The sequence below is a fragment of the Culex quinquefasciatus genome, chromosome 1, assembly GCF_015732765.1.
Source record: "Culex quinquefasciatus strain JHB chromosome 1, VPISU_Cqui_1.0_pri_paternal, whole genome shotgun sequence".
NCBI lineage: Eukaryota > Metazoa > Arthropoda > Insecta > Diptera > Culicidae > Culex > Culex quinquefasciatus.
In genome coordinates, this window is record NC_051861.1 from 60,347,509 (window position 1) to 60,370,208 (window position 22,700).

A 22,700-nucleotide genomic window follows, 5' to 3' on the forward strand; every position below is an offset into this window, starting at 1 on the left:
CTCAACCACTTCATCCAACAGCATCTCCATGATCAGGTCAGCAGCGGTTGGTGAGAACGAGTTCCCCATGGCGGTGCCGAACGTTTGTTTGTAGTATTTTCCACGGTAAGAAAAATAACTACATTCAAGACAGAACTCTACAATCTCTTTGAAGAGCTTGTCGTCTATCCTGGTGTGTGGTTCGATCTTATTCCACATTTTGCTTATGGAATCGGTCACAAGTTTCCTCGGAATACATGTGAAGAGAGAAACGACATCGAACGACACCAACACATGGTCCGGTGGGAGTCGGAAACCATTGATAAATTCGCAAAAGCTGAACGAATCTGTTATGTTGTACGCACTATCAATCGATGTTCTCACAATACGGCCTATGTACTTGGACAGCATGTAAGAGGGGCACCGATGTTGTGAACCACAGGTCTGAGTGGCAGGTTTGGTTTGTGGGTTTTTGGGAGTCCGTAAATCCTCGGGCAAGCAGCGGACTTGGCTTCCACTTGTCCCGCTTCCTTCGTGGTGATTATTTTGGAACTCACCAGCTTTTTGACAAGTACATTGTTGGTTTTTTGGTATCCTGATGTCGGGTTCGCTTTCACTGCTTTGTATATGTTTGCATCAGCCAGCAACGCGAGCATCTTGTTGTTGTAGTCATTCTCATACATCAACACAGTTTGCTTTCCCTTGCCGGACTGTACGATGACGACATTGGGGTGGTGGTTGATGAACTGTCTTGTTGATGCACAAGCATTTTTTTTATTTATTCATAACTTATTTTTATTAGGTCCTTTTAGGTGCTGCGACCAGGTTAGGACCGAGGATCGGTTTGAAATCTGATTTATAATAATAAAAATAAAAATAAAACTCCTTACACTCCATACTTGGAGATCAAGTAACTGACGAGCGTTACTTGGTCCAAGCGGGTCTTGCAGGTCTTGAACCTGTCGATGTACTCGGAGAAAATGCCCCACAGCTCAGCCGAACTGTAGAGCACCTCCCCGGCTTTCTCCTCCGAGGCTCCACCGTCTCGGGAGCCACCTTGGCTGCTTCCTGTGGGTCGAGGGCGATCCTTCGAATTTCCGTCCGGAACTGCGCCCGGCAGCGGAGGAAACTCCGCCGTCGTGAACGCTGGAACTGCTGGACTCTGCTTATCCGCCTTCCTTGCCGGCGGTTTTGGTTTCAACGCCTGCTGGCGCCTCCGGATGAAGTCCGCACGCTTGGGGCAGCTGCGGTCCGTGGCTTCGTGGGCTCCAGAGCAGTTGGCACACCGCTTCGGCTCTGCTTCTTGGACTTTGCACTCGTCCGTCTTGTGGAGACCCCACAGTTGTTGCACCTCCCTTGAGGTGGCAGTTTCTGGTTCCATGACCAAGCTGCAAGCAGTTCCTGCACTGAGTCACGTTCGGCCACTTGTTCCGGTAGGCCTCCCACCGGATGATAGTGCTTGCCACAACCTTCATTGCAGAGAGCTTCTTCAAATTAGTGTAACCCTTGGGGAAGACAACTGTAGTGGTCCTCCAAACTCACCTTCTTCGATAGCGCAGAGTGGATCGCCGTTGGCGGCGATGGCGGACGTTTAGTGCGTTGGTGATTCCTCGGCCGGGTGAAAAACCTCGATAATTCCGCCGTGTGTGGCCGGATTGGGCAGGAAACAGGTTCAGCCGATGCGCGGCCAGCAGGAGCACCGATGGGCTCAGTTTCAACCCGGTTAAATAAATTAAACGCACAACTTTGTACAAAAAACACTTTTTTTATTACACTAGACTACATTAACATCTATATTTCTTCTTATAACTAGGTACAAATAGAAATTGAACGGGGGTCCTCCCTTTGAGGCCCGACTGCGGGTATGGTTGGCGCGGAACTGAACTACAGCTCCGATCAGTTGCTCGCTCGTAGTCTCGATCGCCCTCTCGATCGTTCGCAGATCGCTCTCAGTCGCTCCCAGTCGCTCCCAATGGTCGCTCCCGTTGCCAAGGTGATTAGAAGAGATGGGAAGTAACCTCGGCTAATGGCTCCAATCGACTGACCCCTGGTCAGTGGCTGCGTGCTTCGTCGCACTCAGACATCCTCACCCACCCTGAAGTTGCTCGAACACTTCTGAAAATAAAGAAACAGAAACCCTCTCGACGCTCGACTGATTGGACACTACTCCTCAACCGCTGTTGCTTCTGGCTGAGCTGAAGATTCTTCTTCGTCTTCTTCTTGGGATGGCAGGATGCAAAGTTTGGCAACTGGACGTTGAAGGAGATTTGTTGCTGTTTTGACCGTCACGACGCGCACAACACCATCTTCACCAGGATGCAGCTCATGGATACGACCCATTTTCCACCGCATTGGGGGTTGGTTGTTGTCAACGATGACGACCAGCTTGCCCACCTCCACTTTCTTAGGATGCTGCCAGTTCTTCGTTCTGCTCTGTAGTTGCGTAAGGTACTCCGATCGCCAGCGTTTCCAGAAGTTCTGCGTTTGCTGCTGTACCATCTGCCACCTGTTCAGTCGATTCCCAGGGATGTGACTGTAAACAGGTTCCGGCAAGGCTTGCAGCGATGCCCCGGTCAGAAAATGACCAGGTGTTAGTGGTTCGAGGTCTGTGGGATCGTTGGAGAGTGCAGTAAGCGGCCTTGAATTCATGCAGGCTTCGACCTGCGTCAGTAGTGTGTTGTAGTCCTCAAACGATGCTGAATTCTCGCCGAGAACTCGCAGGAGGTGATGCTTGGCCGACCGCACTGCTGCCTCCCACAGGCCTCCAAAATGTGGTGCACTGGGTGGGTTAAAGTGCCAACGGATGCCTTCGAGTTCGCAAACCCTTGCGATCTTCTCGTGATGTGAGACATCCTTCAGCTGCTTCAACAGTTGCTCCAGTACATTTTTAGCCCCGACGAAATTTGTACCGTTGTCACTGTAGATATCAGTTGGACGGTTTCGCCGAGAAATGAATCTACGAAGTGCTTGTAGAAAGCATTCCGTAGACAGATCGGTGACTAGTTCCATGTGCACTGCCTTTGTAGCCATGCACACGAAGAGTGCCACGTACGCCTTCGTTGGTTGACGCCCTCGACCAGCCTTCACGTACACCGGACCAAAATAGTCCACTCCGGTTTGAGAGAAAGGTCGTGACACTGTCACCCTCGCCTTGGGCAGATTTCCCATCTGCTGCTGAATAGAAGTTGGTTTTGCTAGGTAACATTTCTTGCATTTATGAATGACCAGTCGCACAAGGTCCTTGCCACCTAATGGCCAATACTTTGCTCGAACTGATGTGAGCACGAGTGTGGGCCCACCGTGCAGCAGTAACACGTGGTAGTATTTGAAAAGAAGTTCTGTAAACCTGTGCTTTGCCGGGAGAACCATAGGGTGTTTCCTCCCCGGCGGTTCCTTCGAGTGCTGCAAACGTCCTCCAACTCGAAGCACACCAGCTTCGTCGATGTGTGGGTTGAACCAGCGTAAACGTGAATGAGCAGAGACTGATTTCTCAGCTAACAGATCTTCGATTTCCTCAGCAAATGTGGTTCTTTGAACTAATCGGACGATGACTCCTTCCGCTTCCCTCAGCTCCTTCAGTGTGACGTATCCATACGTTTGCTTCGCTGAACCGTCGCGCCAGGGCCACAGCTCGAATTAGTGAGATGTAAGAGGAGAATCTTGAGAGCAGAATGTCGATGAACTCGACTGTTGCAACGCATGCCACCACGACACGTCGCCTTTCTGGTGCTTCCTCTCCTGACAGATCAGGCTGCGCTGGCCAATTGCTTGGCTCCTCATCGTCCCAATCAGGACCTTCCTCCCACATCTCATTACCTTCTAGTTCTTCCGGTGGAACACCACGTGAGATGAGATCAGCTGGGTTGCTGACACCTGGTATGTGGTTCCAAACAGCACCAAGTTCCTCCGTAATCCGTTGAATTCTAGCAACCCTGTTTCCGACGTAGGTCTGCCAGTAGCTTGGTGGTTTCTTGAGCCAAAGAAGAACGCAAGTCGAGTCCGTCCAGTAAAAAACTGGAAACCGTTTGCCCAAGACTCGAATGACCCACTCTACCAAATCTGCACCCAGATCCGATCCATTGAGCTCCAGGCGAGGTAGAGGTTGTTGTTTGAGAGGTGCGACTTTTGATTTGGATGTTAGTAGCCGCCTTGCTAGCTTCCGCTCTACATTCTTGGACCGAATATAGACACATGCCCCGTACGCCTTCTCCGAGGCATCCGTGTAGCAGTGAATTTGGATGTCGTTGCTCCCTTGATTACCGTACATCTCGGAATCCGGATGTTGTTGAGTACGCCTAGATGTTGACTTAGCTTCCGCCATTCCTCACCCACCGTAGGAGGCAATGGATCCTTCCAATCGTACCGAGTGCCATCCACTCGCTGCAACGTCCACAGTTTCTGCATGAACATCTTCAGCAGAACCAGAGATGCGCCCAGGAGTCCCAAGGGATCAAACAAGGTTGCGATGATGGACAAAATCAGCTGCTTAGTTAGAGGTTGTCCCGGCGTCACCGCTGGATTTTTGAACTTGAACCTGAAGCAATCAGTTTTGGGCAGCCATTTAAGACCCAAAGTGTTGACTGACGCCTCTTGATCCCAATCGATCTCGTCAGGAAGTGCTAGATTCTCCCGTGCTACCCCAAGTAGTACCGATGGCTCGTTGGACGCCCACTTCCGTAGCTTGAAACCTCCCGAACCCAGCAAACTGTCCAGTTGTGCCCTCAATTCGGTAGCGGTTGCGACGTCATCTGCTCCAGAAATGACATCGTCCATGTAGACGTCCGTTTCCAATGCTTGAGCTGCTAGTGGAAACCGTTGCTGCTCGTCCTGAGCTAGCTGCTTTAGTGTACGAGTGGCGAGAAACGGTGCCGGTTTTGTACCGTACGTCACCGTCGTAAGTTCGTACGTCGCGATTTCCTCCTCAGGGTTGAAGCGGTACAAAATGCTCTGGTAAGGTGAATCCTCCGGCGCCATGTCTATCTGGCGGAACATCTTTTCCACATCCGATACAACCATCACCTGCCGCATTCTACTCCGTAGCACAATGTCTCGAAGATCTGGTTGAATGGTCGGTCCAACAAGTAGAACATCGTTGAGAGAGAGCCCGGTCGACGTTTTGGCCGACGCGTCGAAGACTACTCTCACCTTCGTGGTAGTACTTTCTTCTCTTACTACTGGATGGTGCGGTAGGAAGCACCGCGGGGAGTCGTTCGCTGGCCCCGCCTCCACCTTCTTCATGTGACCAAGCTCCAGATACTCCATCATGAAGTCTTGGTATTGCTTACGAAGTGCTGCGTCCTGAGCAAGTCTTCGTTCCAGGCCTAGAAGACGCCTGGTGGCCATCGTTCTGGACTCTCCCAATTGAGCCCAGGTTTGTTCGTTTTTAGGAAGTCCAACAGTGTACCGTCCGTTCGCTGCGCGGCTAACCGAGCGTGCATACTGGTCCTCACAGCGCGTTTCCTCTGGGGAGTAGATATTACCAGTTCCTACTTCCTCACAGGACCGAAATCTGGACATCAGCTCCTCCATGCTGTCCGATATCGCCATGTTGCAAGTGATTTGCGTCAAGCTACATGGTGACGACACTTCTCCAGAAACAACCCAACCGAATACCGAGTCGGTGAGTCGCGGCAATTCGTTGCCCAACGGAATCGCCTTTCCCGTTTGGAAGAAGTTGAAGAAATGTTGAATGCCGAGTACCAGATCCACAACCCGTGAATGGAAGAACGTCGGATCAGCGAGTTCAACATTGTCCGGAATTTCCAGTTCGTAGTGTTGATGGAAACTGTGGGTAGGTTCACAGTAACCTTCGGTAATACCAGAAAACTCATCTCCTGATTGTAGGGAGATGTCCGAGACTTTACGACAGCTTGTATTCTCCGCTTGGACTTCATGGCCGCTTGTCCAATGCCAACGACCGAAACGTCAACCTTTTGCATAGACACGTTCAACCGTTGATAAAGTCGTTCCGCAATAAAATTGCATTCAGAACCAGAGTCCAGCAGCGCGCGTGCGGTGACGGTGTTGCCCTCGTTGTCCTCGACAAGTACAACCGCAGTCGCGAGGAGGATGCTAGACGACTGACCGGTAGCCGCGTTGGATGACACCGAGTCCGTAGTCGCCGAGTTTGAAGAAGTTTCAGTAGGCTTAGCGGTCGACGGACCGCTCCCATCAGACGAGACCCGTTTTCCCGTCTGATTCTGCGTGGCAGCTCCCTCCGCATGGAAGCACAGCATCGTATGATGACGTCCCTTACATTTCCAGCAGGAATACTTGGATTGACATTTCTTGGCGAGATGTCCGCTTCGCAAGCAGTTCCGACAGAGCGAGTGGCTTCGAATCAGTGACTCTCTGTTGCTTATCGGCATTTTCGTAAAGGTCGGACACGTGTGAAGATAGTGCGACTCCGAACACGCCTGACACTTTTGTGTTGTCGACTGTACCGCGTTGTTGCTCACGTGTACTGAAAACGGCTTCTTCCTGAGTCCTTGGGATGATTCTTGTTTACTCTCTGAAGTTCCAGTGGATAATTTCGGTGGAAGTGATTCCAGAACCGAAATGCGACGCTGGATAAAATCCGTCAAATTGACCAGCGTGCCATTCTCCTGCGTTGAAGTGTACTCCTCCCAACCCCTTCTGGTGTAGGGATCCAAACGAGAGCTCAGAATCTCGACCAGCAGCAAGTTCCGATAGTCCGCAGGTTGGACAATCTGATCCAGAGATTGCACCGTCCTCTGAAAGCTGTCGAGCGTCCTGTGCAAGTCCGTAACCGATTCCTTGGTGAGAACAGGTAGCTTGAAAAGAGCTTGAACCTGTCTCCTCTTCAGCAGCTTGCTGTTGTTGTACCGCTTCAGCAACAAGTCCCAAGCAACTTGGTAGTTCCGTGTGGTGATCTTGATTGGCTCGATTAGTGATCGCGCTTCTCCCTCCAAACATCCCTTGAGATAGTGGAATTTCTCCACCTCAGGTAGTTCCTGCTTCCAGTGAATAAGAGATGAATAGAGATCCCTGAAGCTGAACCATTCATCGATGTTCCCGTCGAAAGTGCGAAGCTTGATTTGCGGTAGGCGAACGTGGTCTTGAACAGCGTGAAACGAAGAATCAGCAGTTCGAGTTGTTTGATCTAGTGTAGACCCATCTTGCATGTCCTTGATTTTATCAAGCAAAAACGACTTGACCTCGAAATAGGTCTGCTCAAATTTCAACCTTTCAACTGTGAATGGATCACCTTCCACCGCAACATAATCGTCATGGCATTCCACTTCAGAAGAACATTCAACAATTCGCTCCCACAATTCATCGAACCGCTCAAGCCGGACAGTGATCTCGTTGGCAGTGGTGTCCTCCTTAAACTCATTCTTGAACTTTTCGATGATGTTGAACGAGCTCTGCAGACTCTTCAGTTTGGTTTGAAGTTGTTTAAGGGTAGCCTTGGAGGTCGATGGCACGATCTTCGGCGGCATTGTTGTTGTTGATGATAGTAACGAGAAGAGAATGTACGGTGTAGTATTCCAAAACGTCCAACTTCGACCGGACATATACTGTAGCTTTACCTAGACAACTAACAGCAGTGCTGGCCGGCTCGAGTTGAATATCCAGTACAGTCCTCTCCAACAACGAAATGATCCACAAATTAGTGTGTACGTGCGTGCGTGGGCTTAATGATCTCTCCAGCCAATCAACCAAGTAGTGCGGCAAACATCGACAGAGGGAAACTTATGTAGTACCACAGTATGAAGCTTCGGTAGACATATACTTCTAGCTTTACCTGTGGGTCTAACAGGTGTGCCACCCCCAGAGTCCACGTTGCAGAAATCGAGTTTGAACCTTGCCAAGAACGTCTGTCAGTCTCCAAAACGAGTGTATTTCAGCAGAAGAACGTAACGAGAGAAAGTGCGGATGTAGTATCGAAATGGTTGGCTTCGGTAGACATATACGTGTGCTTTACCTGGACAACCAGACACGTCACCAAATCCGAAGCAACCAGCCAGATGAAACGACCCTCAATTGATTGAGTACAGGGATTGCTCGCCAAGAAGTAGTACCAACGCAGATTCGTCGAGAAGTGAAGTTTATTTTTAGGTGCAGCATACAAAAAGTCTTAACTTCGACAAGACATATCTATTTTTAAGTTTTTACCTGGACAAACTGCCTCATCTACTGATGTCAAGTCGAAGTCGTAGATCAGCGTGCGGTGATCCTCAATGGCCGTAGTCAATGGCCAGCCTCGTGGTGCAGGCAGTGAGCGCTCCGGGAACCCGTCCTGTCCCTCATGCGTTACAGGCAGTGAACGCTCCGGGAACTCGTCCTGTCCCTCATGCGTTGTCTTCCGTTCCGCGACCGCTCGTGAAATCAGCTCGAAACGGCGAGTTCGCCCGATTCCGCCGAGTGCTCCAACCCGATGGCAGTAGATGGAAGTTTGCGACGGTAGTCGACCGTCCGGATCGTAGAGAGTGGTAGTCGAAGTGCGTGTGTTAGTTTATGGCTGTAGAAGGCTTCGGCATAGACATACACCTGTGCAGTTCTACTTTACCTGAACGGAAGTGAACAACTCCGGTTGTTCGGTGATGTCCAGCGATGAACCAATGGCGAAGTCCTTCCTCGCGGGTGCGTGTGTGACCGCGTGCTGTTGGTGCCAATGATGCCCGCGATGGCGTCCGTGGACAATAGCCCGATGATGACGTACAGACGATATTGTTTGAATCCGCGATGGCGGCGAAGCGATGATTTCCTTTGTCCTCCAGCGACCAACGCGATCCTAGTCCCTTTGTCCGACACCAGATAGATCCTCCTGGTACCGTGGAACGTTGATCCGGTTCGAAGGACCACTAATGTAGTGGTCCTCCAAACTCACCTTCTTCGATAGCGCAGAGTGGATCGCCGTTGGCGGCGATGGCGGACGTTTAGTGCGTTGGTGATTCCTCGGCCGGGTGAAAAACCTCGATAATTCCGCCGTGTGTGGCCGGATTGGGCAGGAAACAGGTTCAGCCGATGCGCGGCCAGCAGGAGCACCGATGGGCTCAGTTTCAACCCGGTTAAATAAATTAAACGCACAACTTTGTACAAAAAAACACTTTTTTTATTACACTAGACTACATTAACATCTATATTTCTTCTTATAACTAGGTACAAATAGAAATTGAACGGGGGGTCCTCCCTTTGAGGCCCGACTGCGGGTATGGTCGGCGCGGAACTGAACTACAGCTCCGATCAGTTGCTCGCTCGTAGTCTCGATCGCCCTCTCGATCGTTCGCAGATCGCTCTCAGTCGCTCCCAGTCGCTCCCAATGGTCGCTCCCGTTGCCAAGGTGATTAGAAGAGATGGGAAGTAACCTCGGCTAATGGCTCCAATCGACTGACCCCTGGTCAGTGGCTGCGTGCTTCGTCGCACTCAGACAACAACAATATACGGAGTTTCGTCCAAGGTGGACTTTTCCTTCCGCTTGATGACATGCACCTCCAGCGCGTCCAGTTTGAGATCCCTCTCCAGCAGGTACTTGACCTCGTCCGGTTTCAGTTCATCAGGTAAACCACGAAGAACTACCCGATTATTTCGTTCGCTCCGTCGTTCGTGGGTGTAGAATTCCACTTTCTTCTTCTTGAGGAGCTCTTGCAACTTGTCAAAATCATTGACAGAGAAGCAGGTTACCTTGGTTCCAAATCGGGTTAGTTTTTAGATCGGGTCGAAACCAAATTTAAAACTTCCCACTATCGCCACGAGCTTGTAAAAGTCCGTGGTGTTCTTCACCACCAAGGGTGGTTGCTTTTGTTTACCTGTCGACTGGCCGGGTGGTGGAACCGCCGGAGCGTCTCCTCCTCTTGCTGGGCTGGCATTGTTGTTGTTTTTGATATCCGCCAGCGGGCTGAACTTGTTGTTGTTGAGCAGATTCTGCTCCACTTTTTCTTCTCCGACGATCTCAGGGGACTTCTTCCGCTTCCGATTCCCAGGGATGAGTTGAAAATCATCCGTTTCGGAGGTCTCTTCCACCTCCATCCGTCAAACAACTCGAGGCACGCGAAAGTTGCCTTTAGAGCGCACTCCACACACGTCTGCTCTGGGCAAGCTGTCAAACTGCAGTGATTTACAAACATTCTGCAAGAAAACTTTCAATGGGTCCGTCGAATCAGAATCAAAGCTGTGCATGTAGTTTTTGATGATGCTCACCAAGTTACAACGGTTGCGATCCCGGACTGTCCATGGCCAATTCTGCCTTTTCCTGAAAAAAATTGTGCGAAAAATATCATCCAGAAACATAAAAAATCAAGACAGGATCAGGGTTTTGCCTGAAGAAAACTGTTCGTAAAAATATCATCCAGAAACATTAATGTGTCACGAAAAGAAATCTTACAAATCCATATTTCGCAACTTCTCATGATACATTCTTATTTTCAGATGGTATTTTTTTTACAGAAAACTTAAAAGGGCTTATTTTTAAAGTAAAAGTGCATCGCGCTATCTGAACTGAGTACAACCTTACCAAAAAACATGATTTTCTGAGTTCAATATCCCACTTTTCATACGATTTTTCGAGTTCAACCCATATAACCATTTTTATGGTTGTAGTACCTGAACTCAAAAAATCATCTGAAAACATAAAAGAACTATGAAAACAAATGATATATTGGTGTCTTTTTTTAATTTTCTGATAATTAATAAATGTATAATTTGCAAGAAGTTTTTTCTAAATGAGTTGATGTTCAGTGCTTGGAGGAAAATATGGATTTCGACAGGAGTCTAGTGAATTAAGTGTTTTTATCTGTGATTTAATTTCCTCTAATTAACTTTGAGGAATCTCCAAACATGGCGGCTTGTTTAGCGCTGTGCCCTCCGGCAGGCAACCAATGGAAGAGGAGAGGAAAGGGAGGGTGACGAACACGCGTGTGTGAGAAAAGTCAAACAGAAAGAGAAAGAATTTTCAGCCAAAAGGTGTGAGTGACAAAGACGAGGAAGACACTTGACAGATGACGCGTGTGATGGTTTGCAGTCCGTCTCGCTCAGACATGGACGAGTGTGAGTGAGGCTGAAAAAGAAAAGACGTTGCACTTAGGCTGCGTACTGAAACTGGCAGTGTGGGCGGTTTTATCGATACGATAGTTTTTTTTTTGTGTACAAACTGAGTGATAATTTTGAAAAGGGTGCACGGCTTGCTCTGCTATAAGTCTTTGAGAGTGAATAGAATTAATTAGTAATTGTAAGTTCAAGTTTTGAAAAATAACTAGTCTGGCCGAGAAAAGTCGGATGCCAAGTTTTGTGCAAGCAGCAAAGCAGCGGTTTGCGCCTATGCTGGTCCGCTGTTTTTCGTCGTTTGTCCAGCTGAGCCGGGATCGCTGAGGGATTGGCGACGTCGGGGCGTACGGAGCGGACTTCTTTGGTGAGCCCGTTTTGATTTGATATTTTGGTATGTGTGCAGAGAATGAATCTTGTGGGTGTGTGCGATTTTCGAAGTATCACGAAGCATTTTATCTATGGAGAAATGACAAAACAGGAATCTAAACAAATCGGTGCTGTGTTTTTTTGTTTCGTATATCGGGAAAAAGCAGGGCCTCGCCTCGAAACGTCATACAGGAACAAAAGCGGCGAACCGAAGATTCGCGTGACGTTTTGGAATTTTGACAGTTTGGAACGCATGAATTACCCCATTATCGGTTTCCCGCATGGGTGAAATGGAAATTGTTGCACATGGCTGAAGTTGGAAATTTTGCAACTTATCTTAATTTATGCTTAATTTCAAAATTTAAACAACAATCTAAAGCAAACCGGTTTAGAAACTAAAGATAAACTAAAGGCACGATGATTTGTTGAGTAAACTTGCTTAGAATGGCGATGATAGCGGTTTAAATTAAAAAAAAATATTTTTTTTTCTGTTCTAGAATTTAACGAAATTATGTTTATTATGTATGACTTCAAAATTAATACACAACGGTTATAGATAATTTTACAAAAAGGATTTTTTGGTTTGTCCACAAACAATCTAATGTTGGTAAACAAACGACGCGATGGAAGGTTGGATTCTAATAACATTTATTTTTCAATCTTGTTATTTTTCAGAAGCTTCTAGAACTTCAAGGATGAGCCGTTCATCAATGTCAAATGTATTCGATGTGGCCAAGAATAACCCTTTTGGAATACCAAAAATAAAACCATGGCAATTCCAAGTTTTGGTATTCTAGCAATGTTCCAAAATCCAGAATAGCTGAACTTGGTATTGAAATGATTTTATTTTGTGGTATTATTTCATTATTTGGTATTGAAATGATTTTATTTTGTGGTATTATTTCACCTTTGGTACAACATGTTTTGGTATTGTTGTGGTCTTCCACATACAAGATTTTAGTACCGTAAACTGGGGTCAATCGGGACACATGGGGCGAGTTGGGACAGCAGTTTTAACCATGTTGGAGCACAATATTTTGATTTTTCTGGTTGGTTTCGATTAGAACAGACTCAAATTTAAAACCTTTAAGTGCTCTAAAAACTGCTGTCCCTATGCAGATTGTAGTCCCGATTCACCCCAGATTACGGTATGATTTTATGGTATTTTAACATCTATTACTGGGCAACCTAATAGGGTCTGTTATTTGCCTAAGTGATCTTGTGTTATTTGCTCGAGAATTGTGCAATTTTGCAATATCAAAACAATACCTTGAATTGGTATGATACCAAATTTTGCCCTTGCATAACCCTTAAGGCAAATTTTGAAGGCTCCAGGAATACCCAAAAATTTTCATTGATACCAGGAAAGGTATTATTACGTATTTTCTTTGTTATTTATCTATGCTCGGGTATTATAATGTTTTGAGCATTTGTATGAGCCACACAAGATCATGATTTTACGTCACAGTGATACACTTAACTTACCATGAACTTAATTCTAGTCGACTTCAACGAAGAATACTCCGGATTGTACGGTGGAATACTGAATAATCAAGTTGAATATGTTACGATCTGTGTGAGACGCATTCTAAAACTTTACGAAAGGCGTGTTACAGTACCTGTTTCGATAGTGTTGATTGGACATTCCTTGGTAAGAGCATTTAAAAATAACAGTGTTCCCAAATGAACCGGTTAGGCTAGGTTCACCTATAAACTCGGTTCGGCTTAAGCCTCCTTTGTGGTTCAATCCTGGTTCAGTGAACCATGAACCATGGCTTAAGCCAGGCTAACCAGGCTAATGAAAACCATAGGAATAATGCACTGTGTAACAAATATTATGGTGTAGCAATGTTACAATGTAACATTCATTACACCATAACATTCGTTACACCGTAAAATTGTTACACCGCATCATTCGTTACACCGTAACATTGTTACACCGCCACATTCATTACACCGTAACATTCAATACACCGTTACGTTGTTACACCAACATTGTTACACCGTAACATTGTTACACCGTTGTACGATTACACCGTAACATTGTTACACCGTAACATTGTTACACCGTTACATTGTTACACCGCAACATTCGTTACACCGTTACATTCGTTACACCGTTACATTCATTACGTTGTTACACCATAACGTTGTTACACCGTAACGGTGTAACGAATGTCACGGTGTAATGAATGTTGCGGTGTAATGAATGTTACGGTGTAACGAATGTTACGGTGTAACGAATGTAACGGTGTAACGAATGTTGTGGTGTAACAATGTTATGGTGTAATCATACTACGGTGTAACGAATGTTACGGTTTGAACATACTACGGTGTAACAAAGCTTGCCGTTTAGCCTAACACTCTTTGATCAGGTTCAAGCCAGGTTCAAGCCTGGTTCAAGCCAATGGTTCATTTTGGCTAGCCTCGCCTGGTTTGAACCAAATGAACCATGGCTCACGGCACTAAGTGAGCCTGAGCCGACGATGCTTGCCGACGTATGGTGTGAACCTGAACCAGAAAAATGAACCTAGCCTAGCCGATGGCTTAGGCTCGTGGGAACACTGAAAAATAATTTGAACTTACCTTGATCACGATGATACTCTATACTGCTAATTCTTTTTTTATTTGTTTAAATGTTCACATTATTCCTTTTCCTATTATTTTCCTGTAACATACCATATCCTCATACCAAAAATATATATACAACAATTCCCCACGAAAACAGCCTGAAAAAAGTGCTCTGATCGGGCTCAAACATTTCTAGGAGTTTCCTGGCCGAAATGATTAGACCCGTATTTTTTTTTGGCCATTAGGGTGACCAACGCCGTGTTAGGGTGGCCCAAAAAATGGCAATTTTTGTCGATTTTCGCAAAACCACTTTAAAAAATATAACTCCTCGTCATTTCAACCGATTTTAGCTGTCTTATATGGTTCATTCCATCTCAACTGTGCACGAAAAAGTGCAAATTTGAAAATTACCCTCTCCGATCCTGCTAAATTTGGCAGGTCTTTTGATACTATCAGCCGGGAACCGTGGTGTAGGGGTAAGCGTGATTGCCTCACACCCAGTCGGCCTGGGTTCGATCCCAGAAGGTCCCGGAGCAAATTTTGAGACGAGATTTGTCTGATCACGCCTTCCGTCGGACGGGAAGTAAATGTTGGCCCCGGACTAACCTAAAAAATCCGATTTAATCCCACCTGGGGTGAGAAAGAGCCTTTCTTACTAAAGAATATAACAATGGTAGAACTTCTTTCAATTAAAAACATCGACTTTGTTTATTTATAACGTCAGCACAATAGAAAGTCTTATGATGAAAGCAATGTATTATCATGATATTATGAGTATTATGAATTATATGATTTCCAAATGAAATAAAAAACGCAATTTTCTCCAAAAGAATATTTTTAATCGTACAATATGTTTGTACGTTTCTATTCAAACAAGCGTTTATGACGAACGCGATCATAGCAAGCTTCCCAACAACGCACACCGCGGTTTTGGTTTTCTAATTTCGGTACGAGCCCTTTTGTGTGACTGTGTTGGTGTTTTGGTTCATCGTACCAGCGCACCTTAAGACAACACAGCTAAAAAAGTAGTAATCCAGCTGCGTGTAAAAGGCCTGGGTGTAAAATAAATATTGCATTAGTTTATGCAATTTTATGTTATTTTACACCCTAAAATATGTAGCCCATCAATATGGGAAATCTACTTGACCGAAATGTCAAGCTCATATATGCGTTTATCCTTTCAGCTTTTCATCGGTCTGATGGCTGAGTGGGCTAAGGCGCCAGTCCTTACTGTTGGTGCTGGGTTTGAATCCCGTCGGCTGCAACTTTTTTTTTGTGTTTGCAAAAATTTTACATGCGGTGTGTAATATTAAGTGTTTATTTTGACGAAGGTGATGTGCATGCTTTTGCATGCGATTTTACCATCGGATTTTTTGCTGTGAAGCAAAACCGAGGTACAAGTGAACCGCGTGTGCCGCACGGTGCAGGGAAGCTAGCAATTCAGCTTCTACGAGAGTGCCAGAGTCAGAGATAGCTATTTTTAACAACCGCACCACTACCCGAGCAGGGGTAAATAACACGGGAATACCAAATTTTGGTGTTACTTGGGTAAATAACAGCGACCAAAATGTGCCCTTGGTTGCCCAGTAATAGATGGTAAAATACCATGAAATCATACCAAAGTCTTGTATGTGGAAGGGCACAACAATACCAAACCATGTTATTCCAAGGGTAAAATAATATCTCAAAATAAAACCATTTTAATACCAAGTTGAGGTCTTCTGGATTTTTGAACATTGCTTGTATACCAAAACTTGGTATTGCCATGGTTTTAATTTTAGGTATTCCCGCGCCCTTAGAAAACCATTTTTTGGTAATCCTGTGGTCTTCTACATACATGATTTTGATATGATTTCATGGTATTTTACCATCTATTACTGGGCAACCAAGAGCACATTTTGGTCGCTGATATTTGCACAAGTAGGTTGTTGCGACCACCAAGATGGGAACACTGCCATGCGGTGTGACGGCGACGGTGCAATCGTCCGACACCGTCTTGGCTGTCAACACACGCGAAAAGGAGGAGCAAGCAAAAACAAAGTGCGTGTGTGACACCCAGCTTCAAGACACACGTTGCAAGTCACCATTTGCGAAGAGTAAGGGAATTTAGTGCGGGATATTTTCTTTCGGTTAGTTGCGCGGAAAAAAAGCATATTTCGTTGTGAAAGTAGATTGAATTTATTGAAAACTCCAATTTACACACCTGTAAGTAAAGAAAAAGAAATATTAGTTGTTTTCATGTATGAAACTTAAACAAAATTACTTACCTAGGATATATCAAGCAATCGTCCAATCGTTGCTACCGTAGCTAGACGCTAACTTGATTTCTGCTGCTAAAACTGTAAGTAGAAGAAAAAAAATGTGAAATTGTTAGTCTAAAACTAGAAAAACCTTCCTGTAGTTACGCACCTGGATCTCCACTAGAATCGCACCGTCACTTGGTACAGCTTTGTACCGGATCGATCAAGCGTGAGTTTTAACCTAAAAAAGAAGAAAACAAATGTTAATAAAACTTACACACAAATGTAGGAAGAGTGGAAGGAAGGAACGAAGGACAGGAAGAGGAAGAGGAGTCGGGAAGGAAAGGAGTCAATCGGGAAAGGAAGACCAATTAAGTAGGTTTGGATAATTAAAATGTAAACAAAACTCTAAATAAAAATACTTAATTCTAGTTTTGAAGCTGTCCCGATACGACTGCTGGACAAAAATTTGGTTTTTAATTACCACCCGAACAATCTTCAAAATTAATTGCGGGTTCGGTAATCCTCTCCACGATGGCCGACGAAAATCCGGACTTCACCGAGACTCCCTGCTCAACCTGTAAAGAGGTGTCGACCGAGGATGAGCTGATGGTTGGCTGCGATAGCTGCAAACTGTGGTTCCACGCTCGGTGCGTCAACCTCAATTCGGCTGACAAGAAGTCTGTCCGGACAAGGACTGCCAAAGAAGAAGAAGACTAAGAAGTCTGTGGAAGTACCGCTCCCATTGCCGCCCGAGTTGCAAAAAAGTTGAAAGCTTTGGAAGAAACTCGGAAGCGCATGGAAGCGGAACAAGAGATGGAGCGAATCCTGAAGGAGAAGGAGCTCGAAATGGCTGTCTACCTTCAGGAGCGCCAGATGAAGATCGACGAGGAACTCCGAGAGAGGGAGTTCAAGCAGCGAGAGGCGAACCTAGAGGCGGAGATGCAGAAGAAGGAGGAACACCTGAAGCGGATCCAGAAGCTGGAGACCACATTTCGGGACAAAAGCGCCTCCATCGACAAGCTGTTGCAAAACAGCAGCACTCCGCTGCGAAACCCAGAAGTCAAACCATTGACAACGGAAAACCTGGGAAAACACGACAAGGGCGGAAACTCTGGGGGCACACTAAGCAAACCGGCTTCCAAGAAGACGTCCAATCGCTCCTCGTCGGGGTCCAGCACTACCAGTTCCGGCAGTGGCAATGGCGACGCGGCTGATACGAAAGGTGATGGAAACGACGAGAAGTCGGTCAAGCCGGGAAAAGCTGAGGATTCTGGAGAGAAGCCAGACGGGCTGGGGCAGCACGGTTCGGGTCCAACGAAGGCCCAGCGAGCTGCAAGACAAGGGCTGACAAGGAAGCTGCCAGACTTCCACGGCAAGCCAGAAGAGTGGCCATTGTTCTTTGCAGCCTACCAAGCGTCGAATGAAGCCTGCGGGTACACGGACGTGGAGAATCTCGTGCGCCTACAAGACTGCCTGAAAGGCAGAGCGCTCGAGGAGGTGCGTGGCCAGCTCATTCTGCCCAAGTCGGTTCCGCGTGTGATCGCCAAGCTTCGCCAGATCTACGGTCGCCCAGAAGTGCTGCTGCAAAGCCACCTGCAACGAGTGCGCAAGCTGGAGCCGCCGAGAGCGGACAAGTTGGGATCGTTCATCCCGTTCGGCAATGCAGTGGAACAATTGTGCGAGCACATCGAGGCCGCAGAACTGACGGCGCACCTGGTCAATCCGATCTTGATCCAGGAACTCGTCGACAAGCTTCCGGACGGGGAGAAGAGGAGTTGGGTGCACTACAAGCGCAAGAAGCGCGAAGTAAATCTGCGCACGCTCACCAACTTTCTCTCAAAGATCGTCGAGGATACGTGCGAGGCGACGGTCAACCTGGACTACAAGCCGGACGTCAGAGCGGCGTCGGGACCGAGCGGCCGAAGCCGAAACAAGGAAAAAGCCGCACTGTTCAACCACAGCGTAGCCGAGGAATGTACAGAACGGCGAGAGCCACAAAAGCTGTGCAGGGTGTGCCAGCGCATGGATCACCGACTGTGGACATGCGAGGACTTCAAGAAGCTGCCATATGAGGATCGAGCGAAGATGGCGACGAAGTGGAAATTATGCCAACGCTGCCTGAATGAACACGGCGGTCAATGCAAGCTCAAACTTCGCTGCAACGTCGGAGAGTGCCGCGAGCCACACAATCCTCTGCTTCACCCGGAGACGAGGGCAGTTGGCATGAACGCGCACATCACCTCCACCAGTCCCGTTCTGTTCCGGATGCTTCCGGTCAAAATCTACTGCGGTGAGAGATCGATGACCGTGCTCGCGTTCCTCGACGAGGGTTCGTCCCTCACCCTGATCGAAGGTGGTCTAGCTGACCGTTTGGGACTGTTGGGGACGAAGGAGAAGCTCACCATCAAGTGGACGGCCAACATAACGCGAGTTGAACAGCATTCGAGACGGACGAACATTTGGGCGTCGGCGATCAACGGTGCGAATGGCGAGAAGCTGCTGCTGCAATCCGTCCGCACGGTGGAAAAGCTGATGTTGCCACGTCAAACCCTGAACGCTGACTAAATTTCGGCGCACTACGAACACTTGCGCGGGCTTCCGGTGGATTCGTACGATGGCCGGCCGGGAATGCTGATCGGGTTGAATAATATTCACTCGTTCGCACCGCAGAAACGAAGGTCGGCACGATTGCCGATCCGGTGGCAGTCCAGTGCAAGCTTGGCTGGACGGTATATGGACCTCGGGATGCAGAGTCGGCGAGCGCGAGCTGTTTCCTCGGATGCCACCAAGAAGTGACGAATGAGGAGCTGCACGATCTACTCAAAAGCCACTATTCGCTGGAAGAAGCGGTGGTGACTGTGCAGCGGGAGTCGGTTGAGGACCAACGTGCGAGGAAGATTATGGAGGAAACTACACGTCGCGTGGGTGACCGCTTCGAGACCGGACTGCTGTGGAAAACCGACGATGTCAAGTTCCCGAACAGCTACCCGATGGCTGTAAAGCGGATGAAGCAGCTGGAGAAGAAACTTGAGCGTTCGCCAGAGCTGTACGACAACGTCAAGAAGCAGATTGAAGACCACCAGGCCAAGGGATACGCGCATGAAGCCACCGCGGAGGAACTGAACGGAACAAACAACAACAAAGCGTTCTACCTGCCGCTCAACGTGGTGGTGGACCCGAAGAAGCCGGGGAAAGTTCGGCTGGTCTGGGATGCGGCCGCGACGGTAGATGGAGTCTCTCTCAACTCTATGCTGGCGAAGGGACCTGATCTGCTTGTGCCACTGGTGTCGGTGATCTGTGGGTTCCGCGAACGACGAGTTGATTTCGGCGGGGACATCCGCGAGATGTACCACCAGCTAAAGATTATTTCCGGGGACAAGCAAGCTCAACGCTTCCTCTTCCGGGACAACATCAACGAAGAGCCGAAAGTGTACGTGATGGACGTCGCTACATTCGGGTCGAAGAGTTCGCCGGCGTCGGCGCAGTACGTCAAGAACCGCAATGCGGAAGAGCATGCCGGTCAGTACCCGGACGCCGTGGCAGCGATCATCAATCGGCACTATGTCGATGACTATTTTGACAGCGTTGACACCGTCGAGGAAGCTGTCAAGCGAGCGAAGCAGGTGAGCCACGTCCACAAACAAGGAGGTTTCGAGATCCGCAACTGGGTGTCCAACTCGCCGGAAGTGCTGACTGCTCTGGGCGAAGAGAAGCCGATGAGTCCTGTGCTGCTGAACCAGGACAAGCAAACACCCAGCGAACGCGTACTTGGCGTGCGGTGGGACCCGGAGCTGGACGAATTCGCCTTCGCCGTGATGCACCGCGAAGAACTGATGAAGTACCTGAAAGAGGGGAAAAGACCAACTAAACGGATCGTACTGAGCTGCGTGATGGGATTTTTCGATCCGCTCGGCCTGCTGTCGCCGTTCACTATCCACGGGAAGATCATCATCCAACATTTGTGGCGGACCGGATGCAGATGGGATCAAGACATCGACGACGAAGCCTGGATTCTGTGGAAGCGGTGGACGGCACTGCTGCCGGAAGTCGAAGCACTTCGTTTTCCCCGGAGCTACTTCGGCGATGCGATGTCCACGTCGGTCGAGAGTCTCGAGCTGCACATCTTCAGCGACGCGAGCGAGCTGGCCTACGGTTGTGCGGCGTATCTACGCGCGGTCATCGACGGCCAAGTTCACTGCAGTCTCGTCATGGCGCGATCGAAGGTAGCACCGCTGAAACGACAATCAATTCCACGACTGGAGTTGATGGCGGCGTGCATGGGAGCGCGCATTAGCCAGCAGCTCCTCGGAACTCACACGCTGCAGATCAACCGTACCGTTTTCTGGAGTGACTCGAGGACTGTCCTTGCGTGGTTGCACGCAGATCCCTACAAGTACAAGCAGTTCGTCGCCTTTCGGGTCGGGGAGATTCTGGAGCTGACGAGACTGGACGATTGGAGATGGGTGCCTTCCAAGAAGAACATCGCGGACGTTCTCACGAAGTGGGGACCTGGACCGCCACTGCAGAACGATTCGGAATGGCGGAACGGTCCGGCGATACTGTTCGAGCAGGATGACCACGACTCACCGCCTGAGCAGATCGAGGAGACGAATGAAGACGCACGAGGTGTGGTACTGTTCCACGGGACAGTCAATGTAGAAGCGGTCTCGACGTGGACAAAGCTGGTGAGGGTGACTGCAACGGCGGTACGCTTCATCGAAAATTGTCGTCGCAGAAAGGACGGCCGTCCAGTACTGACTGCAAAGGCCACGAGTCGCCTAGCCAAGCTGGTCAAAGCGCAGCACGAGACGGATGTCCAACCGCTGCAACAAGACGAGCTGCAGAAGGCCGAGAGGATTATGTGGAAACAAGCGCAGTTCGAGAGCTTCCCCGACGAGATGAGTGTGCTGACGAAGAACTTACAACTGAAGCAGGGTGAGTTGCCAGAGAAGATCGAGCGGTCAAGTCCGCTCTACAAGCTGCTGCCGGTGCTCGACGAGGATGGGGTTCTGCGCGTTCGTGGGAGGCTGGAGAAGAACGAATCGATCCCGTTCGACAAGCGATTCCCGATCATCCTGGGTCGAAAACACGACGTCACCAAGAAAATCATCCAGCACTACCACGAGAAGTACGGTCACGCGAATCGGGAGACCGTGTTCAACGAGCTGCGCCAGAAGTTCTGGATTCCAAACGCACGGGCCGCGATCCTGGAGGTCGTCAAGGAGTGTGTGTGGTGCAAGGTGAACCGTTGCGTGCCGTTCGTCCCAACAATGGCGCCGCTTCCGGTCGAACGCACTGCAGCAACCATGCGACCGTTCAGCGCAGTAGGCGTCGATTACTTGGGACCGGTCGAAGTCACGGTGGGGCGCCGCAGAGAGAAACGCTGGATCGCAGTCTTCACGTGCTTAGCGGTCAGGGCGGTGCATCTCGAAGTGGTCCATAGCCTCACCCCGCAATCGTGCCTGATGGCCCTCCGGAGGTTCGCGTGCAAACGCGGCGTTCCAGAGAAAGTGTTCTCCTACAACGCTACGTGCTTTCGGGGAGCGGACGCGGCGATGACGAAGGAGATCAACAAGGAGTGCGCGGAGCAGATGACGTCACCGACCACTTCATGGTCCTTTATTCCACCGGGGACGCCCCACATGGGCGGGGCCTGGGAACGGATGGTGCGATCGGTGAAGGAGGCGTTGCGCGCACTTGACGACGGACGAAAGCTGACCGACGAAATTCTCTCGACATCTTTGGCCGAGGCCGAAGACATGATCAACACTCGGCCGTTGACGTACGTCCCTCAAGATTCCGCTGAAGAAGAAGCCATCACGCCAAACCACTTCCTGCGCGGGACGGTAACGAGCGCGGACCTCAAAGTGGACGAGACGGTGGACACCGCTGCTGCACTGCGAGATGTCTACAAGCGGAGTCAGCAGCTGGCGGGCAAGATGTGGGAGCGGTGGTCGAAGGAATACCTGCCATCGCTTAACCGGCGCCCGAAGTGGTTCGAGGATCGGAAGCCGCTCGAAGCTGGAGACCTGGTGTTCGTGGTTGACGGCAAGAACCGGAAGAGCTGGGTACGAGGTCGAGTGGAGGAGGTCTTCAAGGGGTCGGACGGGCGAGTTCGGCAAGCGGACGTGAGGAGTGCGGACGGGAAGGTCAACAGGAGAGCCGTAGCGAACTTAGCGGTGTTGGAGATAATGGACGGTAAATCCGACGTGCTGGAATGCCCGACGGATGTTACGGGCTGGGGTGTTGCGACCGCCAAGATGGGAACACTGCCATGCGGTGTGACGGCGACGGTGCAATCGTCCGACACCGTCTTGGCTGTCAACACACGCGAAAAGGAGGAGCAAGCAAAAACAAAGTGCGTGTGTGACACCCAGCTTCAAGACACACGTTGCAAGTCACCATTTGCGAAGAGTAAGGGAATTTAGTGCGGGATATTTTCTTTCGGTTAGTTGCGCGAAAAAAAAAGCATATTTCGTTGTGAAAGTAGATTGAATTTATTGAAAACTCCAATTTACACACCTGTAAGTAAAG

General features: G+C 48.9%; 2 protein-coding genes across 2 annotated transcripts in view; both read left to right on the forward strand.

Annotated features, from left to right (window-relative positions):
• Positions 1-22,700, forward strand: part of LOC6049575 (GPI inositol-deacylase) — a 234,199-nt gene that overhangs the window by 41,824 nt on the left and 169,675 nt on the right. Inside the window, exon 2 of the mRNA XM_038257567.1 lies at positions 12,855-13,003. The gene's annotated coding sequence lies outside the window, so the exon portion shown is untranslated. The remainder of the gene's footprint in view (positions 1-12,854; positions 13,004-22,700) is intronic.
• On the forward strand, positions 16,980-22,594 carry LOC119769824. Its single transcript, XM_038263513.1, has 2 exons — positions 16,980-18,708; positions 18,837-22,594. Exons 1-2 carry the CDS (start codon positions 16,980-16,982, stop codon positions 22,592-22,594), a joined length of 5,487 nt encoding a protein of 1,828 aa, XP_038119441.1.